The sequence below is a fragment of the Aythya fuligula genome, chromosome 3 (genome assembly GCF_009819795.1).
Source record: "Aythya fuligula isolate bAytFul2 chromosome 3, bAytFul2.pri, whole genome shotgun sequence".
In the NCBI taxonomy this organism is placed as follows: Eukaryota; Metazoa; Chordata; class Aves; order Anseriformes; family Anatidae; genus Aythya; species Aythya fuligula.
The window spans coordinates 57,456,349-57,481,571 of NC_045561.1; the positions used below are offsets into that span (position 1 = coordinate 57,456,349).

Genomic DNA, 25,223 nt, shown 5'->3' on the forward strand with positions numbered 1-25,223 from the left:
TGTTGATTCAGTAGACACGTGAATTCCTGTCGCACATACCTGCACAATCCCTTTGCTGTCACACCAGCAACTCACACCAGTGCAAGATGCCAGAAATTCTTTTTACTGTCTCCAAATCTGGACAAAATTACAGTGTTGTGATTCCACCAGGAGTGTGCGTCTTAGCCCAGTCCCGTCACGTATCTCTGCAGCTGGCCTGGCATGAGTCACTTCTCAACATGGGTGTGCCATGCTCTGCAACCCAGTGTAGGGTTGTGACTCAACCTAAAGTAGTAAAGCTACTTCAGCCCTGGCTAAAATAGGTCTTTAAAAATATGTCTTTGCATGACTTAAAGATTTCAAGTGGCAGAGGACTGACTACATTCCTAATTCCCATGGACTTTGTAACACCACAGAAAAAAATAAAATATCTTTTCCTTGAACAAGACAGGGTCACTGGCTGCATTAAGAAACATAAAATCACAGCAGCTCAGTGCTGGCATAGAAATCTGAGGGGAGTAAACAATAATCAGAGAGTATGGTTGTTTTTAGAGACAGTCAGAACAACTATATTGTTTGAGACAAGCCATTCAACCAGGAAAATAGCGCTGTATTCTCTTATCAACTCTGTACCCAAAGCATCTCCATCATTCTTGGTCCAGTCATTAGTCTTACTTGGCCATTCTCTCTGTCTTAAGTCAGCAGTTGTTTCAAGGGAGAAAATATTTTTTCCAAAACAAATAACTTAGTTTTGTAAAACCTTACATAAATTTTCCTGTAAAGCCATGTTTTAAAAGATTAATTGTATGGATTCTTGTCTTTGCTTTTCCTGTGAGGACAAAAACCAAAGCAAAACAAAACAAAAATGTTCTCTTTTTTTCTTTTGATGAGCTGAAAAAGTAACCTAGCAAAACATAAGCATTTCTTTCAGTGTAAAAGTAAATGTGACGGGCCAGCCTCAGAACAAGACAGACTATAAATACAGACACAGTTACTGCTGACAGTCTTGGCACCTGAATGAGCACTTCCATGGAATTAAATGGAGTGATTCACTTACACTGTTATTCACCTGTGTCTGCCTGTGATGTGATGGAGGCCTTACTTCAGAAATGGCCTCAGGGCATCATCCCCTCCTTGTTATCCACTAGATGCGTCAAACAATGCAATGCCTCTTCTCCCTAGATTAAGCATGCCAATCTTTACTACAGCTGAGCAGAAAAGGGGAGGAGTAGTTAAAATTCTTGATGTAAATGACTGAAATGACTTGCCCTACAGCTAACCCGAGAGTAAACCTCTGCGTAATGACAGAAATATGCTACATCAGTACAGCCTAAAAGACTGCACTCATAACGTTGACTGTCAAAAGAAGTATGGGATGACCTTAATCATATGTCTGATAGTAGTTACTTGAGAACCTTAGGACCAAACTCAAAACCTGTCTAAACACACACAAGGTCAGAATTAGTGCAGGATTCATGTTAAGCTTGGGTAATGCTTTTCCATATAGGAGGCTGTGAAGCAAAGAGGATGTGCAGTGATGTGTTTTTTGGAGAGTATCAAAAAGTGTTTGGGGACAGTTTACACAGAGAAAAAATAAATAAAAAGCTGATTGTATTTCATGTTTTATGGTGTTCTTTGCTATAACAATGAATATTTGTGAAAGAGAGGAACATGAAGACTAATTACTTTCTCAGATTCCTTTCATCAAAGTATCTCTTGTAGCAAGGAAACAGCACTACATCTCTTAATTTCCACATAGAATGGTAGCAGATGAGTCATCTAGTCCCTCTGTACTCCTGTTTAGTATGCATCACATAAAAACAAAAAGCAACAACAAAAGCCCCCTCTCCTTCCCTCTACACATATACATACACATACTGACATTTTGGGGACTTTTTCAGAAAACCAACAAAACTGTCTTTACATAAGGTTGTCAACTAATGGTAGCAGAGATGACAGCTACATTAATATAGAATTACTATTCACACCCCTTTCAAATACAGCTTTAGGTATAATATCTCTATTTATTAGTTTCATATAAATTTCCTTCCTAAAGCTCAAGTGTTTATAATGACTCATGACAGAAGGACATCAAATCTTCTCCTGAAGGAAATCTTACTGCAATAGTGCTGTGAATTGACATTTGTCAGAAAACATTAATTTAATATATGAAATGTTGTCAATGCAAAGCTTGCTACATTATTTTTTTTTTCAGTGGAATGTCAAGACCTCCTACTGGCCATGGAAGCATGTCAGTGGACTAATGACAGTTAACAATCATTTAATGCAATGATCCTGTTTTATACGCGTTATTTTTACGAATAAAACCTGTAACTTTGCTACTCCACATTCAAGTTTCTCATCTCAAAAACTTGATTAAGGTGCAAGATACTGGATCATTTGACTCCAATAATCTTTGCAATTAGACTGTATTTACCCTATATTTTGAACTCAAGTACACTTGACTTAAAGTCAAAGTCAAGGAGCACTTTATTGGTTCCTGCTTATGGAGAAGTGTGTTCTTAAAATGCAGTTTTCTGGTTTTAAGATTCAATACCAGCTCTGAAATTCGAATTAGGTTCAAATTCTTAACTGTTCAAACTTTATTAATTTCATTGTCACTGCAGCTGCAAGCCTTTTCATCCTCCATCATCTGATGCTGTTTGAAACTACAACACAAAGCTCTAGTCAGACTCCAAATGCTGACGGTCTCACCTATGGAGTTGATGTTCTAGGAGGAATTTCTGTCAAGGTGCAGGACGTCAAACTGTCTCTGATTTCAAATGGTAGACAACTATCTACTAGGGAAGTACTATGACAACACCAAATTAATTTACACTGTTGAACATACCATAGAGGTTGATTACAAACTGATGCGTCAGTTTTCTCCTGCATCTACAATTTATAATCTTGTATGAATTTTCCATCTGCTGCATTATTTGTAATTGTGAATCCAAAACTTCTGGGATAAATCTTACCATTTTTTTTTTCTCTAGAGGAGTGTTTTTTGTTTTTGTTTTTGTTTTTTTTTTTTTTTTTTTTTTTTCAAGCATCTCCAATGCATTGGAGAAGATTAGATTTAAAAACATAGTTAAGAAAATTAAGTGTAACTACCTTCTTGTTTGGCTCATAGATACCCTACATAATTGTTACATGTATATAAGTGCTTCTCAATAAATGCTTCTCAGGGTGTTGTGATGTAATATTTTGAAGCAAATATCTGTTCTTTGTCACACAAATGTACAATGGACACAAATGAATAGGACAAATGCATCTCACTTTCCCTATTTTTAGTCAAGAAAAACAGACAAGCTGTGTTGCACACAGAAAAGCATTTTCTCTGTATTTCTCTTGTATTCCCCAGCATATTACTCCATTTAAAAAGTTCGTCTCCATTTTGAATTTAAGGGAGCCTTATGAAATAAAACAAGGTGTCATGAAAGTGTACTTCTGATGGCCTCCAATTTTGGCAGAAACAGTATGGGGTTGGAGGGCTGTTGATGATTCTGGAAACTACATACGTGAGTATCTGTGCACCAAAAAAAAGGCACATAAATAACTGTAATTAAGGTTATATCATGAAACAGAAATGGGAAGGTGCTTTTGTTTTTTCTTTAGACAATGAGATGCATCATGGACTAAGCAGAGTAAGTCAGCGCAGGATGAGGAACTTGCCAGCTACATATACAAGGTATGCATGTCCACCAGAGAGAAAAGGTACGTGTAGGCACATGTACAGCATTTGGGAAGAGGTACAAAGGAAATACCAGCTGTCTTCTTTAGGAGTATATTCAGGAGAGGTGAGCACTTAAAAAAGAAGTAAAAAACAGAACAGGGTCTTATTTTCAGTTATTTTGCACAGTTACATAGCTGGAGCTTTAAGAAGACAGTTCACAGACATCCTACAGGTGGAGGAAAAATGGAGAAAGAATGTCTAAAACAGAGTAAACTGATAGTTATGCCAATCAGTGGATCAATTCTATGTAGAAATAGGGAGGTTTGTAAAGCCAAAGAGTACAACATTCCCTCTTTCACTTCCATACTGATTATTTTATTTGCCAATGGAAGCAAAGGAGAAAAGACAGTGGATGGAAAAGAAGTTAGCGAGATCCTCACCTCTTGTTTTTCCTTAAAAGGGTGGGTTGTGACCCTGCATGCTCTAATCTTTTAGAAGATTTCCATGGATCTCAGCTGGCATTTCTTCAGTGCACCTTTCAGAAGAAATTGCACTGGGATGTACATCAGCCATTGAGAACTTTTTATCTGTAGATGCTAGCAAAGTGGGGTAATATGAACTGCACAGAGAACACAGTGCATACAACTAACATCCTCCCTGAAAAGTCAAACAGTGTTTAAGAAATCATTGGGTAAAGTGCAGTGTCTAAGAATTGGGGTAGGAATAGAAACATCCCTAGTATTAGATCAGGCTTTCAGATTGTATTACTTGTGCATAGACCTACATTAGTAGCCATAGCATAAAGTAAAATGTCTACTTTGTTAGTTACCTGACTCTGTGAGTATATGGTTATGTCATATAGTAAAGAAGAAAGATGAGGGTCTCACCTATTGAAGAGCACTACTGTGGAGAGAGTTTCAGTAAACAGCTTGGAGCTGTTTTCTTACTTTTTGATAGATAAAGGCACAAGGATGAAAAAACAGTTCTTTGTTCAGAGTTGTAGGTTAAGAGACATATAACTCATAATGCAATAACTGAAGTACCAAGGCTGCATTGTTGACTCCATTCTCTTGTTTACCCAAAGATTCCTAAAGCAAATGCACAAATTATCCTCAGCATTAACAGCTTCTCAAAATAGCGAATAGTCATCAATAAAGACTTGGTATGCCTGTTAATTAGTTACTATAACAGAGAGTGTTTCCATCACAGAGGAAGGCGAACAGAAGGTGGTAAGCCTAGTACCTCACCAGAAGTAGACTCTTTTTCATTCACTCACTTTCTGAGGAATGCACATCCTTTATTTCATTACTGGGAAATACAGTTTGTACACGTTCCCAAGCTAAAAACTAACCGCAAAAGCTATTTTTCTCACAGGTCAGATGTGAGGAAACAGAACCATTTCACTTCCTTCAACATCCCTATATAAAGAGAAGAGGAAAGTGGGACCAGACCTATTGTTCTTACAGCTTCCTGTCTCCTTTTTGATTCTGCCTCATTTGAAAAAGCAGGGCGCTGCTGCTTAGAGTGCATCATCTCCACTTAGGGTATTCGGATATTTAATAATATATAAATGGCTCTTGTACAACACAGACAATATCAGTAGAGTCTTCGTTTGATAAAAAGGCTGTTTGTCAAAGGTAGCTGCTGCCTCTGTTTTGCTTTCATATAAAATATTGTAGCTTTTCAATCACAACTCATTCAAAATGAGTTTTATCTCTTCCAAGAGAGTAAGATGAAAATGTACAAATATATAATCTGTCCCTCAAGAAACTTTGCTTTTTTTTTTTTTTCCCCCAGTATTTTTTCTGATTCTTCAGTTGTTTGAGTGGCTGGAGTACAATGATCAAATATAAAGAGGGGAAAGGTCTGAGTTATGAAGTACATTTGGCCCACTGTTGGCTGCCCTCAGCCTGGGCTGTTTGGCCAGGGTCACACCAATTCTCATTGGAATGAGCTGGGAAATGGTAGAAGAGCTTTGTGCTCTTGCCCAGCTAGGAGCTGTAGCTGGAGATCTGTGGAAGCAAGCATGAGCTCACAGCTCCCCACAGGCCCTGCATGCTGTCCAGTGCTAGTTCTTCTGTCTGTACAAGATCCTCCTCAAAATAGCTACAGTGATCATGCCCTCAGCTTCTACTCTTTTGATATCTGAGGCATTTTTAAGAGGTCTATAAAAACAAGCAGTATCCAGACATTTTCCAGAGCTGGCTATGGCTAGGAAGAGCTAGTATATCTCCCTGTGTGTTGGGAGCTGATATGCTGATACGTTCTAGATTACCATCTCAGCCAGACAACAGCAGTGGTTGGATTCCTATAAAGAATCAGCCTTGCCTTGTAGCACTGCAGTTGTCTGATCTGCTGTGGAGCACAGAAGAGACACCAGCCTTTCAATCAGAGAGGCGACAACACATTCTAATCCCTTCCAAATGAGAATTGTTTCCTCTGTAAAAGAGCCAAACCATCCTTAGCATGAAAGAAAAGGCACATTGGAAGAGGAATGATGCAAAGAGCTGCTTTTCTTCACCTCTTAATTCACCTTCCAGAAGAGGGAGATGCATTCATGTGCTCAGGGCAGACTCCCTCCTCTGTCACAGACAAATCCTGTCAATGGACCTTGGTGGGAAGCACAAATGTGGACATGCGCAACTTGGTAGTTATATGAAATAAATGTGAGGATAGCAAAAGATGCAATTTTTCTTTCTTTATTTATACATCTATATCCATTCCTTCCTGTCGGTTCCTACTATGCTCCTTCCATGATTAATTGCAAGAACTGTACGATTTGAACCTTTTCCTAGGAGGCACAGGCAGAAACGAAGTACTTGGCAATAATTCCTCTTTGATTCAGACAGCCTTAGCACTGTGTAGATTTAGCACCCGTTCTACCAAATATAGTCCTCCGAAAATGACTGGAACAGAACATGATGTTTCAAAAATAAAGAAATGCAATTTCTTTAAAAACATTCAAATGTGTGGTAATCAAGTGTATATCCACTCTGATCAAATAATAGGTTCAGTTCAAAGAACATTTCTTGATTTCACATTACATACAGGATTGTCATTAGCGTTTGCTAACTGAGTCAGGTTTAGCAGGAAGTTATAATGGTAAGAGCATTGCTTTAGGAATTATTTATAAAGGAAAACTTCATCCTTCTTCCCTGACGTCTTGAGAAATTCAATGCAAAGGGAAGTTTCAGTTCTGTGTATGTTCTATATACTTTGCTGTGCAAAGAAATGAGTCTGTAAAATATATGAAAGAGAGAGACCTTCAATTATTAGGCTCTTTCTTACAGTCACCACAGATGAAGCACACAGAATACTTAATATTCCTCCTATATGCGACCCAAAGATCAGGCAAAAATCATTAATATCTGTGTTGTTTTTAACAAAAGCAGATTTAAAAGCAAGTTGAGGCATTTTTCATCTAGAGGGCTTTAGTAATAAGACACAGACTAGCTTATTGCTATCATAAGCAAATGTAAGACTTAGCAGGAGGTTCATTTTTTATTTATCTTAACATATCAAGAGCAACCCACATCACTATGGAGAAAAAGGAAGGGCTTAAAATCATTGGAAAACTGGTATTAATGGAAAACAGCTCAAAGAACAGGCCGAGTCAAGTTTTGGCCAAGAGGCAGAATCCCACTGTGAAATAACAAGCTGGTGAACCCAGAAGAGAGAAGGTACAAGGAGAAGATGAGTTGGAGTACAAATCCCAAGACTATAACACTATTAGCATATTGGAAGATTGTGTTGCTAGTGGCAGGAAATAAAATGCAGAAGGAAAGGAGAACGGGGGAAACTATCACCACTGAGTAACTGATTTTAACTGAAAATGGTTAAGGAAGAAAAACAGTAAGATGGAAACTGAAACATAAGTGAAATGGAAAAGGAGCATTACAATTATGCATACAGTGAAAGCAGAGAGTAGGAAAAGGAAAGAGGGGTATATGTGTAATATGGGAAACAAATAAAGAGGTGAAATTTAGCTTTCAGCACTTCTTCCCACCTAGTAACCAATTTCTGAGAAATTCAGCAATGTGCCAGAAGCTTCCTGAAATAGCCATTAACAATCCTCCCCAATGGAGGTAATTACTTAAGGTAGGGAGGAATAACATCCTCTTCCATCAGCAAGCTGGAGTGCACTTCCACATTCGGGGGGAAGAGGAAAGAGAAAAAAGTAGGAGAACAATGGGAACTGCTTAAGAACCCAGACAGAGCTAAGACCAAGAAAAAAGATAGTGAAGGGGGTGTAAGAATGCATTCAGACCAGCTGGGGCTTCAGTAATGTAAGCTCCAGCTAAGGGGACTTCAATATAAAGAAAGACATTGAGGGACAACAGAAATAACCCCAATGTATGAAAGAAAAAGTAATTCGATTAAAACCTTATCAAACGTCATTTTATCAATATACAATTTTATACAGAATTATGTACGCTAGATAATACCATAAAGTACAAAGAAAAATTGAAGTATCTTGCTCCTCCTGATGCTACTGAATTATAAATAGAGGCTGTATTTATAAAAGAGGATGTAGACACTGGCATGAATAATCTGTAAATAAATATGGCAACAAGACCAGATGGATTTTGAGTTAAATGCTGAAAGGCTTTCAGAGGAGTTTTAACTTCTCTAACAAGAAACTTATTTGATAGTTTAATGCGAGCAGAAGACATCCTCTCCTTTGGAAGAAACAATGATAGTTTTAACATCTAAAGAGAGGTGGGATTTGACCAGCTGCTCAAGCTTTTGAGGTCGAGGTAAATATGAAAGGACATTCTCCCTTCACTCATTCTCTGTCAGAGTTCCTCTCTGGAAGTGACCACACAGCTGTCCTGGGGTGAGGAAAAGTGCCCCCCAGCTTTTGAGGTGCAGGTACGAAATCTCAGGTAGAAATCTGCCCAAATCATAAAGGAGTAAAGGCTTTGCTTTTCCAGTATCTTCCACTTCAAAGTGTTTGTTTTTCTCCTTATTTGGATGAAGGAGAAAAGGGGTTAATTTCTGAAATAAGTGAAACTTTTATAGGGGCTATTATAGATTTATACAAATTAAAAGCTTACTGGAGACAGCAGGGAAAACTGAGAAAATGCAATGGCAAATGATACAGAAAAGGTATTACTCATCCTCCGTTGTGGAAATTTACACAAAGAAATACTACGAAATACTCCACAGATAGTAGATGTCTCCAGCCAGGATCCTGTACATATTTCAATGGTGACACAACACGCTGGAGAGGCTGCTGAGAAAAAGCTATTATTTGCCCTTACGTGATGTGCCTGCACGGAGCTGCAGGAGGGACCAGAATGACCACTTTGTGGTGAGTAACAAAATTGCTCCAGATCCTCTTTGCTTGCTGAACACTCCTTGCAAAGGCACTCGCCTTGCACAGAGGGAAAAAATAACACCCCCGTGTTGGGACTGGCTGCTACATAGCTCTCTGTATGGAAAGAATTTTTTCATCCACCGATGAAAATTTCATAGTCTCAAATGTGAAACACCCTTTTGATGGAGAAACAACCGCAGCAGGACTGGTAGAAGAGAGGGTGGGCTTTTTGGAATATGGATGCTGTTTCATAGAAAGTAAAATAAGGGGCAGGTGTAACCTTACCATAAAGCAATGGTTTTTGCAATTGTCCAAATGGAAGGATTCAATTTCCATCAAGGATGGAAAGCGGTTACAAACTGTAACATACCTCCAGAAATGTACAAAAGTGTAGGTACAGATACCTGTAAAGTGACAAATTTTGCATTAAAATGTAGCTTCTAGCCAAAGGAAAAAAGAAGGCTTTTAGAAAAGCAGAACGGGGCTTCCTCCATTTATAAATGTTAACGCCATTCTGAAAACATTCTTCTGTCTGGAAATAAAATATGCCACCTCCAAAAGCACCTTCTTTTTCAAAAGAGCAGACAGTAACAACAAAAACAACTCTGAAGTCAGAGGTGGCAAGTTTTTTTTAAACACCTCACATTCATTTCTAGCCTTAATCTACTCATCTTTTCACGGAAGGATCAGGATAGAACAAGTTTCTGTAGCTCCTGATGAGTAAGTAAAGGAGTATATTGACAGAGATTGTAAAACCTGCTCCACAGCATTATGTATGTGAAAGAATTTAGAATGACAAATAACCTCAGGGTCATTTTAATAAACTTGGGGAACCAGGTGCGAGATGGAAAGTGAACCCCAATACATATTTTAAAAGGCTGGAAGTTATTTAAAGTTGTTTTCATTTAAAAACATAGTATCTGGGCATATAATATGCTTTCCTGCAAGCAAAGGTAGTGCAGGAGTGCAGTTCTGACTCACTGTCATCAGAACTCAGAGATCAGAGGCCCTCATCAAAACCAGGTAGATCCTAGACATTGCATTCCCACTGTACCTGGCAAAGACTAGACCCTGTATGTTTGAGTTATGCTTATTTTTAGACATGAGTCTCAACATGTGTAGCAACTAGTTTCTAGAAAACAGTACTAATTTCACAGCTGATAAAATATACGGAGACCTGAACAGTGTTTTAACTGGCACACTTCCCTTAAATAAGTAAAATATTACTTTTAAATTTTTTCTTTTACATTCTTTTTAGTAGCAATGAACACATATATTTCTGGTCACATATCAAGATGTAAAGTATTCTTTTTCTAAAAGAAAAAGTTTTATTGATGTATATAATTTGGCTCTGATTATAAGAGTTTTGATGGGCAGCAAAATAACTTTGCTCTTCATTCCATTAATTGGATCATTAGACTTGACCTTCATATGACGATTTTCTCTGACTTTGATCCCTTAAAAGGATGATTGCTTCAGTACCAATATGTCATTTAATAGTTGATTCACACAGAAAACAAAATACAGTAAAATTAGGCGCCAGGTGGGGAATGACTTAACTCTTAGCTGGTCAGGACTCTGAATTCTAAGAAGATATTTTAAAAAGAGAGAATGAAAGGTACAACACTTTAAAAGCCAAGAGAGTTCCTCCTCTTGCTATCTTTAAATCATAATTCAAGGCAGTTAATCAAGTTTTTCATGTATAATAGACTGATTTTTTCTATATCAAAAATGAAAGTATTACTGATTATATATTTTGATGGGGATTTTTCCATAAACTCCCTTCTTTGCATATCTAATATGAACACTGGGAAATGCTGTGATACAGATCTTCCCAAACCAAGAGAACTAATAATAGACATATGGTCACGTTGTGTAGGTTGGTTGCACTGAAAAGTGCAAATATGGAGAAATTACTCTAACTTACAAACATGCTTTAATAGTATTTTCCTCAGCTCATCCTGTAGCAAACTGCATACTGTCCAGCCAAACAAAGCAGGACAGAAATCCCCAGTGAGAATTCACTGAGATTATTATTATTTTTTTTAATATCCGTAGTGCTGACTGTGACCTGATGGGAACAGGTAATGTTCTGAACAGCAAAACTCCCCTTGGACTGGAGATTAGCAAGCATCCAGTCTGGGGGAAAGGAGATCCTCCAGCCAAACACTGAAACACTGGACTGGGACTCTGAGGCAACAGTGATTCCTTGGGAATTAGAAATTAATTTGCTACATATCATTTAATTCTTATTCTTTCTGCTAAGTCTGTGAACTAGCACAAAGATTATGGTATGAGAACTGGAAGTGAGATCCAGCAACCTGTTCTACAAATAGCTAAACAGCTTTAGAGTGGTGCTATACACAGTGAAAAGCACAGTATGTTACACACACACACACCTTGATGTGACATATCATGGTTTTAGTGAAATATACATTTATTAAACTTATTTTGGCATTGTCTGGATTTAGAGCTGTAGTAATAATACATTCTAGGGAATCTCCTCCCTCTGTTATTCTTTGTGGCTTGCACATACTGTTGCAGCCAAGTTACCACCATTAATGTCAAAAGAGTGTTCCCAGTGCAAAAAATACAAACAGTAAAATAGGAACTCGATTAAAATAAGGTGTTCAGATTATTTTTAGACATAAAACTCGTGCAAAATTATTTTGGCAAATACAACTATTTCAGTGTCCTTACTCTAGTTTACGATGAAGTTTATGGCCATATATACACATATACTAATATTTCAACGTCAGTGCCCATACTAGCACACAATCATTGAACTTGTAAGAAGCAAAGGCACTTGGAACCCAATCATCTACTAATAAGTACTTTAAAAATCTCTTCTACAAACGTCTCTGTAAAACAAATAGGATTGCCGTGCGCAATTAGGCAGTGGAAGAAAGGTTATGTCTGTTGTACTACAGAGGTTCTGATGTCAGAGAAGCTCCAATTAAGTGACCTACGCTGCTAAGTTGGCCTTATCTCAGCCTATACAATCATAATAACCAGATATAATATCAAAAAGGTAATTATGTTTTCAGAGTAGCCTTTATGGAGGAATTTTAAGTAATTGGGAAATGTGAGGAATCTGAAATGTTAAGGATCAGTGTAGTTTCAACATTACTGTTGCTTGGGGTTGCAAGAACTCGATTATGATGCATTTTGGGGAAGATCTTTTATTATTTTAATGAAGGCAATTTATCGGAAGTTTTAGTTTGCAGCAGGAGGATGATGTAGTAAGTATTTGAAACAGAGCGGAAGATGAGTCTGTGGCTTACGCTGAGAACAAAACCATGTTGGGTTGACAGGGAGGAAGAACGAGGTGCTGAAGGGCAGGGCGAGAGCCACCAACACCACTCTGAAACGACAAAAATGGCGGCGCCCCCTCCCCTCCCTCTCCCTCCCCTCCCCTCCCCTCCCCTCCCCTTCCCCTCCCCGCCCGCCTCCCGCCTCCCGCCCGCCGGGGGGCGCTGCGGCGCCGGGCCCGGCCCATCCGGGCCTGGGGGAAGCGGGGCGGTGCCTCTAAGCCCCGCCCACACCCCCACAGCCCCGCCCCTCCGGCCGGGCGCAGGCGCGGGGCGGGGGTGCGCGCAGGCGCGCCGCCGCGTGGGCGGGCCGGGGGGCGGTTGGCGGGGGCACGGTGCGGGCGGCCGCTCGCGCGCGGCGGCGGCGGCGGTTGGCGGGGGGCGCGCGGCGGCCGCGGGCGCTGAGGGAGGGGCAGGGCCCGGCCGGGCAGGGCCGAGCCGAGCCGAGCCCAGCGGCCCCCTGCGCGCTCTCCGGTGCCCCCCCTCCGCCCGCCCGCCCCTCTCGCCGCCAGCCGGTGGATGCGGGGAGGCGGCGGCGGTGCGCGGAGCCGGTGGGTAAGATGGAGGGCCTGACGCTGAGCGAGGCGGAGCAGCGCTACTACTGCGACCTGTTCGCGTACTGCGACACCGAGAGCACCAAGAAGGTGGCGTCCAACGGCCGCGTCCTCGAGCTCTTCCGCGCCGCGCAGCTGCCCAACGACGTGGTGATGCAGGTAGACCTGGCGGCCCCGCGCCGGGCGGTGGAGCCCGGCACCGCCCCGACGCTGCTGCCCGCGGGGGGACGGCCCCGGCCACTCCCTTCCCTTCCCTTCCCTTCCCTTCCCTCCGCCGGGCTCGGGCCGGGGGGCGCGGAGCCATTGTCCGGGGCCAGCCGGGAGGGGAGGGGAGGGGACGGCGCAGCCCTCGCAGCAGGCCCCGGGGTGAGGGAGGGCCCGGCGGTGGGGTCAGGCAGCTGCTGGGGGCGCTGGGCCTGCTGGTTTGGCCCCCAAAAGGGTCTGGGGGGTGTGGGGGAGGCCGGGCCCGCAGCCCGCCGGTGAGGAGCGAGGGGGGAGAGCAGCTGGGTTGTGGAGCAGCGCCTGTGCCCAGCAGGTATTAGCTGTGGTTATCAAAATGCTTCCAACAGTGAAAAACGGAGTGTTAATAGTGACGTAAGTCTGTGCTTACGGTATGTACACACAGACCTGTAACGCTATTTCCTTGGCCAGGTAACATCTAAAAGGTGGTAGTAGTAGTACAGACCTACCAGCATAGAGAAGTCTGCTCTGGTGTACCTCTTGTAATCACTAGAGGAAAGTATCCCTGGTAAACCGTTCATACCGATACCTCCTTGCAATAGTTTGCGGCTTTTGGAGTACCCTGTATTCAATACTTTGTAATTAATGTGTTATTTTGAGCCACCCTAAAAACTTCTTTTGGATATAGCTTTATCCACAGTCCGTTCTGTCTTCCATGCAGAAGTGTGTCTTCCTCTTACCAGTGAGATAAGCTGGCCTTTTAACAAAACACTAAAGTTACTGTAGCCAGAAATACAGCACACAAGTTTCAGCCTTCAGCAGTTCAGTACCAGATTTCAGGAGAAAACTTGCCCCTAACAAGGATTACTGATCTCTTTTGGGCCCATAAAAGTGACTTGTTTAGTTGAAAGGAATGTAAGGTGCCCTGAATCATGTACTCCACCTCAGTATGAAAGATGATAGTTGTCAGCAGTTGTGTTTTTAAATGAAGTAGCAGTAGTGGGGTGAATAAGAAATGCTTCTTACTGGTAAAACTAGTAGTCTTTTATTTGATGACTTGTTAGACTGGACTTTATGGTTAGAGAGTCTGCACGTTCAGTATTAGGAATGAGGTTTCTCAGGGGCCACCCACTGCGCCTTTTTGTGTGTGGCCAACACGTTACAGAAGAATCATCCTGAGAAGGGGAATGTTTACCTGTTTGTTGTATTTAAAATCTCTTTTTCCATAAAACTTGCCTACTTTTTCTACACTGTGATCCAGGCTAGTGCTGGAGATTTTTACGCAGAGATCTAGAGCAAGATCTTGGAGACACTTTGAATTTTGAATGGAAGTGGCCAGAGATTATATCCTTATCTGTCACAAAGGAGGTGAAATATTTTCTTGCCAAGTGGAGTGCATCTGAAGGAAAGAGAAGCTACTCAGGCATCGTTCCATGGGCTCTAAATAAGTGAATTTAAGAAGCAGACCTGGCTTATCTCTGTGGTGATCTCAAGGAAAACCTTGCCATTAAAACAGCAAACAAGATGTTAGATTGCATGAGGAATGAAACTGTAAATAATACAAAGAAAGTCAAAATGCCCTTAGCAGTTTGACCCATTTAAAATGTCTTGTGCAATTGCTATTGGTCACCTGTGAAGTACTTTAAATTTGAGGGAGAGAATATGGTTGCTTAGCTTTTCTTTGTACTCACTGAAATATGGCTGTACCTCTACTTGATGCAGGCACAAAGACATTGGTTAGTGTTCTTCTGAGGGAAATTGTATTTGTTCCTTCAGAAGCTGTGAACGTGCAACTAAAATGCAGGATGATACGAGTTTAAGAGGTAACGAAACCCCATGATGAAGGTGGAATTTTACTTTACACTGTACTGGGTTCTTACCTGTTTGTTTGAAGCACCCGGTGTTTGTGAGGGAAAGGAACTTGATTCAGGTACCCAGTTCTTACATAATCCTGGAATGCAAGTGGAGTACTAGTCAAGTGAAATGCTAAGTACGTTGTAGGTATACAGAAGAGTGCAAAATTGCTGCTCTTCAAACTTGCAGGCGCCAGGTAGTCTTGAGGAACTACAGGAGTTTTTTTTCCTCTTCAGTACTATAGGTCTGTAGGTACCTTTTGAATAGTCCAGTGTTAATCCTATTGAAAATGAGCATGTGTGATTTAGCTGCATTTTTAATAACTTTTGTTCCCAAGTCTGTTTGGGGGCTGTTGGCACATGCAACCTGTCCTGCAAGAAGCTGTGTTTGAGACTTCTGTCTTGCAAAAGGAAAACTCAGTATGTGATCTTATAATAATTGTTCTTAATCATTCTCATTTCTGGCTCCAAGGGATACTACCAGCTACCTATTAGATGGGAATAAATGAACGTGCAGAAGGCTGAAGCAGTTACAATCGGTGCATATAAATCATATGCTAACAAAGCAACAAAAATCTGGAGTGAAGAGCGGTGCCTGCCACATAGTATGCATCTGTGAAAGGACAGCCTTATCGCTACCGCAGCGTAAATACCACACACAGCCTTACAACCTTAACTGCTCATGTGAGGACATCTCATTAACCTGTATTTCTGCCTTCTTGTGCACATCCTTGAAATGAGCATTCAGGTAGAAGATCTGCATAAAATGGTGGATAAAAGTATGTGTGTTGAGATAACAAGTTGGGCTACTTCACAACAGTTAGGAGTTTTTTAAATTGCTCTCAGGGCACGGTTCCACACTGCAGTTACTCCAGTCCTGTGGTGAGCTGCCACCGAAGGAGGTGGTTCAGTGTTCCCCCGGCCACGTGCTCCTGCTGCTTCTTCCCCTTGTACAGACACCAATGCCCATCCAATGTTGTTCTACTACATTGATTCCAGGGGCTACGCAGGCAGAAAATCACAGTTCTTGTTGCTTTTATTTAATCTCTGTATCACCTAACACTGAAGTTGAACGGATGTTAGCGCTGGCACAAAGAAAGAGGCAGGAAAACTGTTCGCTGACAAAGGAAAAGAGGGGAGCCTTCCTCATTTATAGTTGCTGGGTATTTCAGTTCTGACTTAGCACGAGTTTCACAGTAGCTTAAACCACCAGAAGTTGGAACTACCTTATTCTTTTGAACATACAGTGAGCTGGTTCAGGGGGCTTGTTTAGCCAGAAGTTTTGTTGCTTTTTCGCTTGTGTCAGCTGCCTGATTGATGGCTCAGTTGCCTGTGCATTGGTGTTTATGTTAGCAAGTAATACAGCACAATACAAGAGATGCTGAGGACCTGACACTGTATATGCATTTCACAAGCTTCGCTTTGACAAAGTTCTGGCATGGTGTCTCAGAGTGAGTGTTAGCAGGAATTCATTAGGTGCGTTCCTCGAGTGCACCTTCTAGGTTAGCTTCACACAAAAGAAATCCAGTTGCCTGTTCTGAGGTGGTTCCGGAGCGTGAACCAGAGCAGTGGGGGTGATCAGAAGATTTGCTTCAAAAATACTCCTCGCATCTGACCTAAAATGCTAATGTAGGTATGCTGTTCAAGTCTGTTCCTGGTTCCTCTGTGCTGGCAGTGAAGTTGCTTGTAAAAATCTATCATCAGACAAAAGGGGAAAAAAGAGAAGTTCATTACTTGTGTGTGGGATTAATATGGCAGCTGTCCCATTTGTTTGAACTTTTCACTCTTTGATTATGAATTACAGAACCTTCACAGGACAAGAATACGATCTGTTGTGCATATAGTACTCATCTGAAATAGGCGAGTCAAAGCATCTCACTTTAAAATTACAGCATTATCATTAAACAACAGATGTTTAATGCACGTACTTCCTCTAAATCTAGTGAACTGTAATCTTCAGTGTTGGTGTTGTATACAGTAGTTACCCAACTTCTAATTTTGTGTTACAAAGTGTTTGAATGACAGGTGAATTAATTACACAGTTACGCTATTTTTTTCAATTACAACTATGGTTGCTCTAACTCATTAAAAACCTAATATAAAGCCTATTTTTGGCTTGTTTGCCAATCTGTAATTTCAGGCATGTTTCTAAGGAGTCTTTACAGACAGATTAGTTCTGATCATTCCTGTGTCATTGTAAAGAAATTACTGCCGCTGCTTGCCTATCTCTACCCTTTGTCACAGTTTTCCGCCTTCACATGGAAAATTGTAAGAAAGTGCATACCTGGGATGCAGCAGCTTCACTGTAAGGTCCATAATCTGAGTGTAAAGCCTAATTCATCAGCTACAGTTTCTGGGTTGTGCAGAAAAACCACTAAGATGCAAGCATATGCTGTCTGTTGTTCTTGGGCTGATAGCTGTTGGCAAACGTGGAGAGCACGGAATGGCAGTTTCCGAAGGTGCCAGAGCTCACCTGTTGGCATGGGGTGCAGTTACAGTTGGGATTACAGTCCAGAGGCAGAACGTGGCAAAATGAAATGGCAGGGTCTTGGTTTGAAAATGTTGACTACTTTGTTAGATGCTGGGTTTTAAAGAGAAAAGTGATCTAAGAAAATAAAACTTCGTTCAGGGTGATTTTATTGTTGCAATTAACGTTTCAGTGAACTTCTCTACACAAAGACTACCTGTTTATCAAATTAGTAGAATTTACTAAATGCCAACTGCAACTGGAAGCTGAACCAGGGCATGTATAGGTTTACCTGTACTTAAATTCAGCAAATTCATCAGAATTATGATATTTTCAGAGCTGGTGGGGTAAGAAGTTAGATAAGAAGTTAGAATTTCTTGTGCATTGCAAATCTGTACCTTCAGTTTGGATTTGGAATATATTTAAAAATGTATAGTACTTTCAGATCTTCTCAAAAATGCATGCTGTGTAAAAACCTTTCTCCTCCTAATAATGATCTTTGCATAAACTGCAAACAAGCCTTATTTTAAAAAAAGGATCACTTAATTGCATCCAGCTGATACATTACGTATTTTTTACTTTAAAGCTCACAGGTTTTCTACATTTTAAAATAAAATTGGATTTCTTCTGGGGCATGTTTGTAAGAGCTGATTATTAAAGCATTCTTCTGATGTAGAAATATATGACTATATTAAGCATGAACAAGAAAACTACTATTTTTTGTTAGCCTGAGCAAGTAAAACTGTTGCATCTGTAGCCCTTTATAGTTATAATATGTATCTAAGTAAATAATCTATATCATATTTATTTAAGAGATGTTTATATGTGCTTTGTATCCCGGTTCTCATTTAGGAAATGAATTGTTAGAAATGTTGTAAATAGAAGCAGTGCCTGGATGTACAGCTAAGAACATTCAGGATATGAATTACATATTTTTTTTTCCTAAAATGCTGTTGTGGTGGAGTATTTTTCTTTCAGCTGAGCAGTAAGTTAGATTTCTTTCTCTGTAAAGATGAGGTATTTAAGCAATCTACTTTTTGCTAGTGCCAGAAGCGATGCCTAGATTTGTATCCTGTGCATTGTGCTTAGAATTTTTGGTAGATTTCTGGTAAAAATGTTTTATGCGAATGCTGTTACCTTCATAGAAACTGTACTGGGCTGCAAATCAGTTTCTCTTTGCAGTTAATTAGTTTGAGTAGTCTCATATCTCACTTAGCATTTAGTCAGAGAATAATTACTGTTTTTCAAACCAAAGGCAGGAAGTTGATGGCAAAACTTCAGTACTGTAGATAAGCTCTATTAGACTTGCATTTGTTTTCAGCTGCTTTCTCAGTGTGATTGTTCTTAAGCTTTTGAAATTGACTGGAATTCATAATGTATAGTCACTTCTGTTGTAAATAATCCCTTCATAATTGTGTGTGCCAGCACAGCATTCAGCTAATTTGGAGTGTCACAGCTCAGCTTTATTTGTAGACAGGTTTTTTTAAAATTTGTCATCAGAGCACAGCAGGGATGATTAATACCCATTAAGAATCAGGAAATAGGTGATCTTTAAGGTCCCTTCCAATCCAAACCGTTCTATGATTCAAATATCAGAGCCTTTTGTGACAAATGCATCTGTCTTAGAATCAAGTTATCAAGTTGACAAGTTTTGTACTTGTTTTTCCTGTAAAGATGATTCTTTAGTATTAAAGTTTTGAACGTTTTCCACATGTAATGTAATGCAACACAGTAATGGTTAGCAGGAAGATGTATTTCCCACTTGTTCTCTTACCTTTACCTTTTTTTTTTTTTTTTTTTTTTTTTTTTTTTTTTTAGACCACAGGGATATTATTAAGGCAGCAGTGTATTTCTTTCAGTCAGGCACTAAGGGAGCTGGTTCTTGTGTTTGTGACCTGTGTGTTTTTCCAGCTGGGGTTGGTGTCCAAAGAGTTAGATTATCCCTTGCACTTGTTATACAAAAAGTACATTAAAGCTTAGACGTGCCTGTCTGAGTATAGAAACAGTGTTTTGATAGGTTAAAGGACTTGGGGAAAAAAAAAAAAAAAAAAAAAAAAAGACAGTCTGACCTGAATTGCTGGAATGATTAACTTAGGAGATCTAAAATGCTCTCGGAGTGTATTATCAGAGCAGCTAGAAGGCTCCGCTTCAAATGTGTCTCTTTCAACTTCAGTAACCCCAGAAGACAGTGACCAGCACAGGGCTGTACAAAATCTAGCATTTGGTGCTGACTTACTGCTGCTTCAGAAAATTAGGCATGACTGTGGAGAAAAATCTGTTCTTACAGCAGTGACGTATGCCACTTGTTTTTCAGAAACAAAATGTCTTAAGTCATTTAAGAACAGTGTGTGTTAGTAGCTCTAAGCCTCAAATAGAGCCCTATAAATGTGCAGTTCTTAGAATTTTAATTACGTTTTGTTTCAACTTTGGTAGACATTAAGGCTTGTAGACTTTTTGAGGAGAAGGCAAGCAGTGCAAAGCTAAGAAACTGATCAGTACTGCCTGGTCAGGTTAATACTCTGAGGAAAACAGATTTAGGTGGGAGAGCAGCACGATGTAGTGGGCACAGTAGCTTCACGTGAACTTGTAGAAGTGCTCAGGTATAACGAGACTGATCTGAGCAGTCCTGTTTGGCCAGGCCACAGTGTCACCACTAATTCTGGGATGGAGAATGTCTTAATTTTCACTTTACATTAGTGAAAAGCCAGTAGGTTGTGTTCACTATTTGAGGCTTTTCTGTTTCATGTTTATTATGGTGGAGTGATTAAAAATGACTTCTGATGAAAATACTAAAAAGTAAGGAAATAACTAACAAGGAATATCAATCAGTGGAATGTATCAACCGCATATGAGGTCTGAAAGGAATCAAAATCAAATGCATGCTGTTCTGTTCAGCATTTAGCGATTTAGAAGAAATTTTGCAGTTGCATGGCAGGATCATCTGCAGTTAGAACATCCATGTGACCTCCCATGAAGAAACTTGCAAGATTTATTATTGTAGTAATACTTTGAAATGCTAAATATATTGCTGTAAAATACAAGACTTCTTCATTACCTGCTGAAGTTGGCTGCTTTCTCAGGGTTTGTATTGATGCTTTGGCTGTTACCATTTGTTCTTGAAAATACAATCAGTTGAGTATGATGGAGTCATCCTGGGTGTCTCAAATTGTCACAAACTGACTCGGGCATTGCGAGTTGGTGCTGAAGTGTGTGTTTCCTCCTCTCCCGTTGCTCGAATTCTTCATGGCACCACCAGGAGAAAGGAGGGGAATTCTTTGTAACCTGGTGTGTAAATATATTTTTGATATCTATAGGTGGTTTATTTGGGCGAGGCATATAGTGCTTTGTGGATTTTGCAGTGATGTTCTGTTCAGTTGCCTCATTTCTACCTTTTCTGTACCTCTTAACTGCAAAGCACACAGCTTTCTTAAAGCTGCAGCCTTGCAAGAAGTTTAAAGGCAAATGAACAAATCATTGCTGCCAACCACACGCTCCCATGTGTCTTGTAGCTGCTGAAGTGTTTATTGGCTGTAAACTAAACGGATTCAGTTTAATAAAACAACAGATAACTGTCACTTTTTGCAGGCTTACTGAGTAATCACACTGCGATCAGATATGAGAATCATCTAGCGCTCAGGAAGGGGGAATTGTGCAACTGAGAGCAGAGAAGGAGCCACACAACAGTGGTGTGACTGAGGAAAGAGCTATTTAGGTTAAGCAGTGATGTAAAATTGCATAGGAAGAGACACGTATGTGGCATATCTCCTTTTAAAAGAACCTCTCATTTTGTGTCAAGGATTGAAAGTGGCTTTTCTGGACTGTGTTTTGCTGCTTCATTATTTTTTTATTCTGAATTCTCCTTGCTGCTTTATTATTGTTACTGGTCATAGGTACCTTTTTCACATGAGCACCTGCTCTACCAGAACAGCGGTAGAGAACATCTTGGGGCAAGCAGAGAGCAACTCTGCCTTCAGTTCTTCCAGCTATGGCTTTGTACTCCTTTGCTTGGGAGGACAGGAGTTGCTTTCTAAGTTCATCTGTCTATCTGGATTTTCCGTTGATCCTATTAAGCATGTCAGGAAGGATATGCTTCTTTTTGTCCTATTTTTGACGATACTTGGCAATAATTTGTTAAAGAGTTAGCCCTCTGGCTCTAGATGAGTAGTCTTTGGAGGGAGGGCCCCTCCAAATCACCATTTTGAACTTGTGTAGTTCAAATATTTGTGCTCCAGGCAGGCAGCAGCAGTTCCCCTGCAGCCTGTGGAGAGGCCCCTGGTGGAGCAGGCTGTTTCCCTGCAGCCCATGGGTCCCACGTGGAGCAGATCTCCACGCTGTAGCCTGTGGAGGAGCCCCCGGTGGGGCTGGAGATCTGTCTGGAGTTGCTGCCCATGGGGAATCTGTGCTGGAGCAGTCTGTGCCTAGGGGATGGACCCCATGGTGTGGACCCGTATTGGAGCAGTTCTTGAGCTGCAGCATCTGGGAAGCTTGGTTCAGAAAGGATGGCATCCCATGGGAGGGACCCTAGCTGGAGCAGGGGAAGAGCTTGAGGATGAAGGAGCAGCAAAGACAAAGTGTTAGGGACTGACTGCAACCACCATTCCCCTGCACTGCTTAGGGGAGGAGGTTGAAGGGGGTGGATGGGGAGTTGTATTTAGTTTGCTTTTAATTCTTGCTGGTCTAGCCTGTTATCAGTAGGCAATAGATCTCAGTATCTCCCTATGCTGAGTCAGTTTTGCCTTTGATGGTAATTGGTGAGTGATCCCCCTGTTCTTACCTCAATCTGTGACCTTTATCATATTTTCGCCCCTCCATTTGAGAAGGGGGAGTGAGAGAACTGTGGTGGTGAAGAGCTTACCCATCAGTGTGAAACAATGATAAATAATAAAGAGGTGTGAAAAAATACTGATTTAGAAATGAAGAATCTAAAATATGAATGGTTCAAAAATTCGTACAGTATGTGAAAACACTGAATTAATTTTTAATTGTAGTGTTCAATGCATTTACTTCTTAAAAAATAGATGTATTTCATGTGTATGTCATAGCAGAATTTCAGAGGATCAGTGCTTTTTGTCTGCTGCTTTTCTATTAACGGAGCATAAGCATGACTACAACTCTGTCAACCCTTATTCAGGGAGTCAACACCCTTGTAAAACAAATTCCCAAATACTGGGGCAGAATCATTCCTCAGAGTTAAAATGTTGGCTCATATTTTTAAAAGCCAATTAAATTCTTTATTTCTGAAGTGATTAATTCTGAAACTTGTGAATCGCGTGTATGTTTGAACCTGAAATGACCTATGGAATGGGAAAGTTTAGCTTTATCCATAGAGAACTGATTCTCAGAGCTAATGAGTAGGTTTTTCATATTGCTATTTGTTGCAGAATATATTCCCTGACAATATTCTAGTAGTCTGCTTGCGCTGTGGCTACATGCAGTGCATGAAAATCAAGGACAGATAAGTATATGTCTCCATATATAGAGACAATAGGAAACAAAATAGTTCATTGCCAGAGAGTGTGCATCTTCTTGGAAGTACTCCAGTGCTGTTGGTTCTGTTTCTTTAAAGGCCTGTGTTCTGAAGCCAGATTTGTGGCTTTGACCGAGATCCGTCTTGGAATGGTCAGTAGGACCTGAAAGGAAGACCTTACTATTCCTTGTGCAACGAAGTGCATCACTGTCCCAAATATACCCCACAGGTGGGAATTCTTAGTATCAGCCGAGTGTATTTACTGCTATATGAAAGTACCTAGTAAGACAACTGTACGTATTAGATCTAGGTAATATTATACTTGCTGTCTAGCACACGAATGTTTTCTACTTCACAGTTACTGAATTAAATACAGCAATGATCTTTGCAGTGATCTTCAGGTAGGTTTAAGTCTGTTTAAATATGCCAGATACTGCATACTGCAGTGGTGAAGCGTAGAATCCTGAGCAACACTAGGGCTGTTTCCCTTAGTGGCAGTTTGTTTGTCCTGTCTCCATTTTTTTCTTCCTGTGTGCCAAGGTTTGTGGAGCCCTGCAGGGAACTGGGTCAGAGACTCAACTTGGTTAAAAATAACCCATCGGAAGGAGGATCTCTTGTCAGTTCTGTCTTGTTCTTACTACACGGTGTTGTAAACAAGTCTTGCATCTGGGAAGCTGCCTGTTGTCAAGTGAGATTTTTCTGAAGGAAATTCCAAAATTCTTGATTAATAACTAACCAATATTGTTTTGTCTAGCTGATGGTAGGTGAGAGAGACTAGTTGGAGAGCTGTCAGGCTGGAAGACAGTGGTCTGCAGTTAGTGAAGTAGATCCGGTAAAATGAAGTCACAGAAATTGATGTGTTGAAGATGGCTGTAGAACAACAAGATTAGAAGGTAACAAATGTCAGGACACAGTTACTCAATTCAAAAAAAAACACAGGAAATAGGTGGTCTTAGGTCTTTCTGTACACAGTAATGATCATTGATTACAATGTAAGTTACTAAAATGTTTTTTCAAGTTCTCTTATACCAAGTTACATTACACTGTCAAGTTATGGTTAATTTTTGTTGTAGCTGAGTTGAGTGGGTTATGTGGCTTCAGAAGAGCACTTTTGTATGACAGCATATCCTAGTACCCAGTATGAGGCTGTAGTGTAATACTTTTAATTTGAACAGTATCATGTAATTTTCTGTTTAATGTTTGTCTGCAGAAAGCAAAGCTCTTCTTGTCATTGGAGACATCAAAGTATTTTCATCAGAGAATGACTGCATATGGGAGACAGAAATAACATTATTGACACAATGTTTTTTTTATTTTAAACTATGAATCAAAATCATTCTGTAATCATAGTTACTTTTTTTTTTTTATTAAATTACTTAAAAACAGCATACAGGTTATTCTGTTTTTTATTTTTTTGTCTGAAGTGTAGACCCTTAGCTTGTTTTAGATGTGTTGCTTGTTTTTCAATTAAAAATTTATGGTCAATATGTGTAGCAAAACTGGAATATCATGTACTGAGTAATGATGCACTTGTGTGCTCATATGGTCTGGTTTAACTTTAATTTTTACAATATCTGATATAAACTTACAAGGAAACTTGTTTTGCACTTCTGGTGCCTAGCTTATAGGAAGTAATTCCTGGTAATTGTTTCATTTAAACCTAAGAGAAGACTTTCTTCCTCTAAGGTTGAGGGAACAGTAGCAGAGGTTGCTCAGAGAGGCTGTAGGGTCTCCCTCCTTGGATATACTCGAAACACAACTGGACATGGTCCCAAGCAACCTGCAGTAGCTGAGCCTGCTTTGAGCCAGGGTGGTTGGACTGGATTATCTGCAGAGATCCTTTCCACCTTCAACTGTTCTGTTGTAATGTACATTATTTCTTTGTGTATATGAATTATAAAACAAACACAGGTTTATACCAATAAGAAAATGCAGTCACAGCAGGACTACTAGAATACCTCAAATTAAGAATCTGTTTATAAAACTGGGACCAAAATGTTTATTCTGAATCCCAGTTCTGCTTCTTTCTTAATATCTGTATGTGATTTGTATATACCTATCTATAAAATAAAAATAACTTTGTGTCTATATGCTTTTACTGGGTATCAGACTTGTGTTACCGTCCTAGTTAGGTTGACATGTTACAGAAGGTCCACCGGTGATTTTGTTCACTCCCTCCTCTTGCCATCCACCATGTGTGTTGTCACTGTCAGCCTTGAAAAGTGCCTCAGTCTTGCCTCTTACAGCCCTTTTTTATGGATTGGTTAGTTCTTTAGTAACACTCCAAGCAGATGAAAGATTTTTATCTTTACTATGTAGGTGGCATGCATCTTATTTCCTTTATTGCCTTACCATTGAAGAAGTTAAAAACTGTTGTACTTTTGTATAAATAATGTTTACAGATTGTGGGCTTGAT

The 25,223-nt window shown here is 40.3% G+C and overlaps 1 protein-coding gene across 9 annotated transcripts in view; it reads left to right on the forward strand.

Annotated features, from left to right (window-relative positions):
- The first annotated feature begins 12,780 nt into the window (after nt 1–12,780).
- REPS1 (RALBP1 associated Eps domain containing 1) overlaps nt 12,781–25,223 on the forward strand; it is a 67,024-nt gene continuing 54,581 nt past the window's right edge. For all 9 annotated transcript variants that reach the window (XM_032184361.1, XM_032184368.1, XM_032184365.1 and 6 more), the window contains exon 1: nt 12,781–12,999. In XM_032184361.1, the coding sequence (XP_032040252.1) occupies nt 12,847–12,999 (153 nt within the window). In that variant the 5' untranslated portion in view covers nt 12,781–12,846. The remainder of the gene's footprint in view (nt 13,000–25,223) is intronic.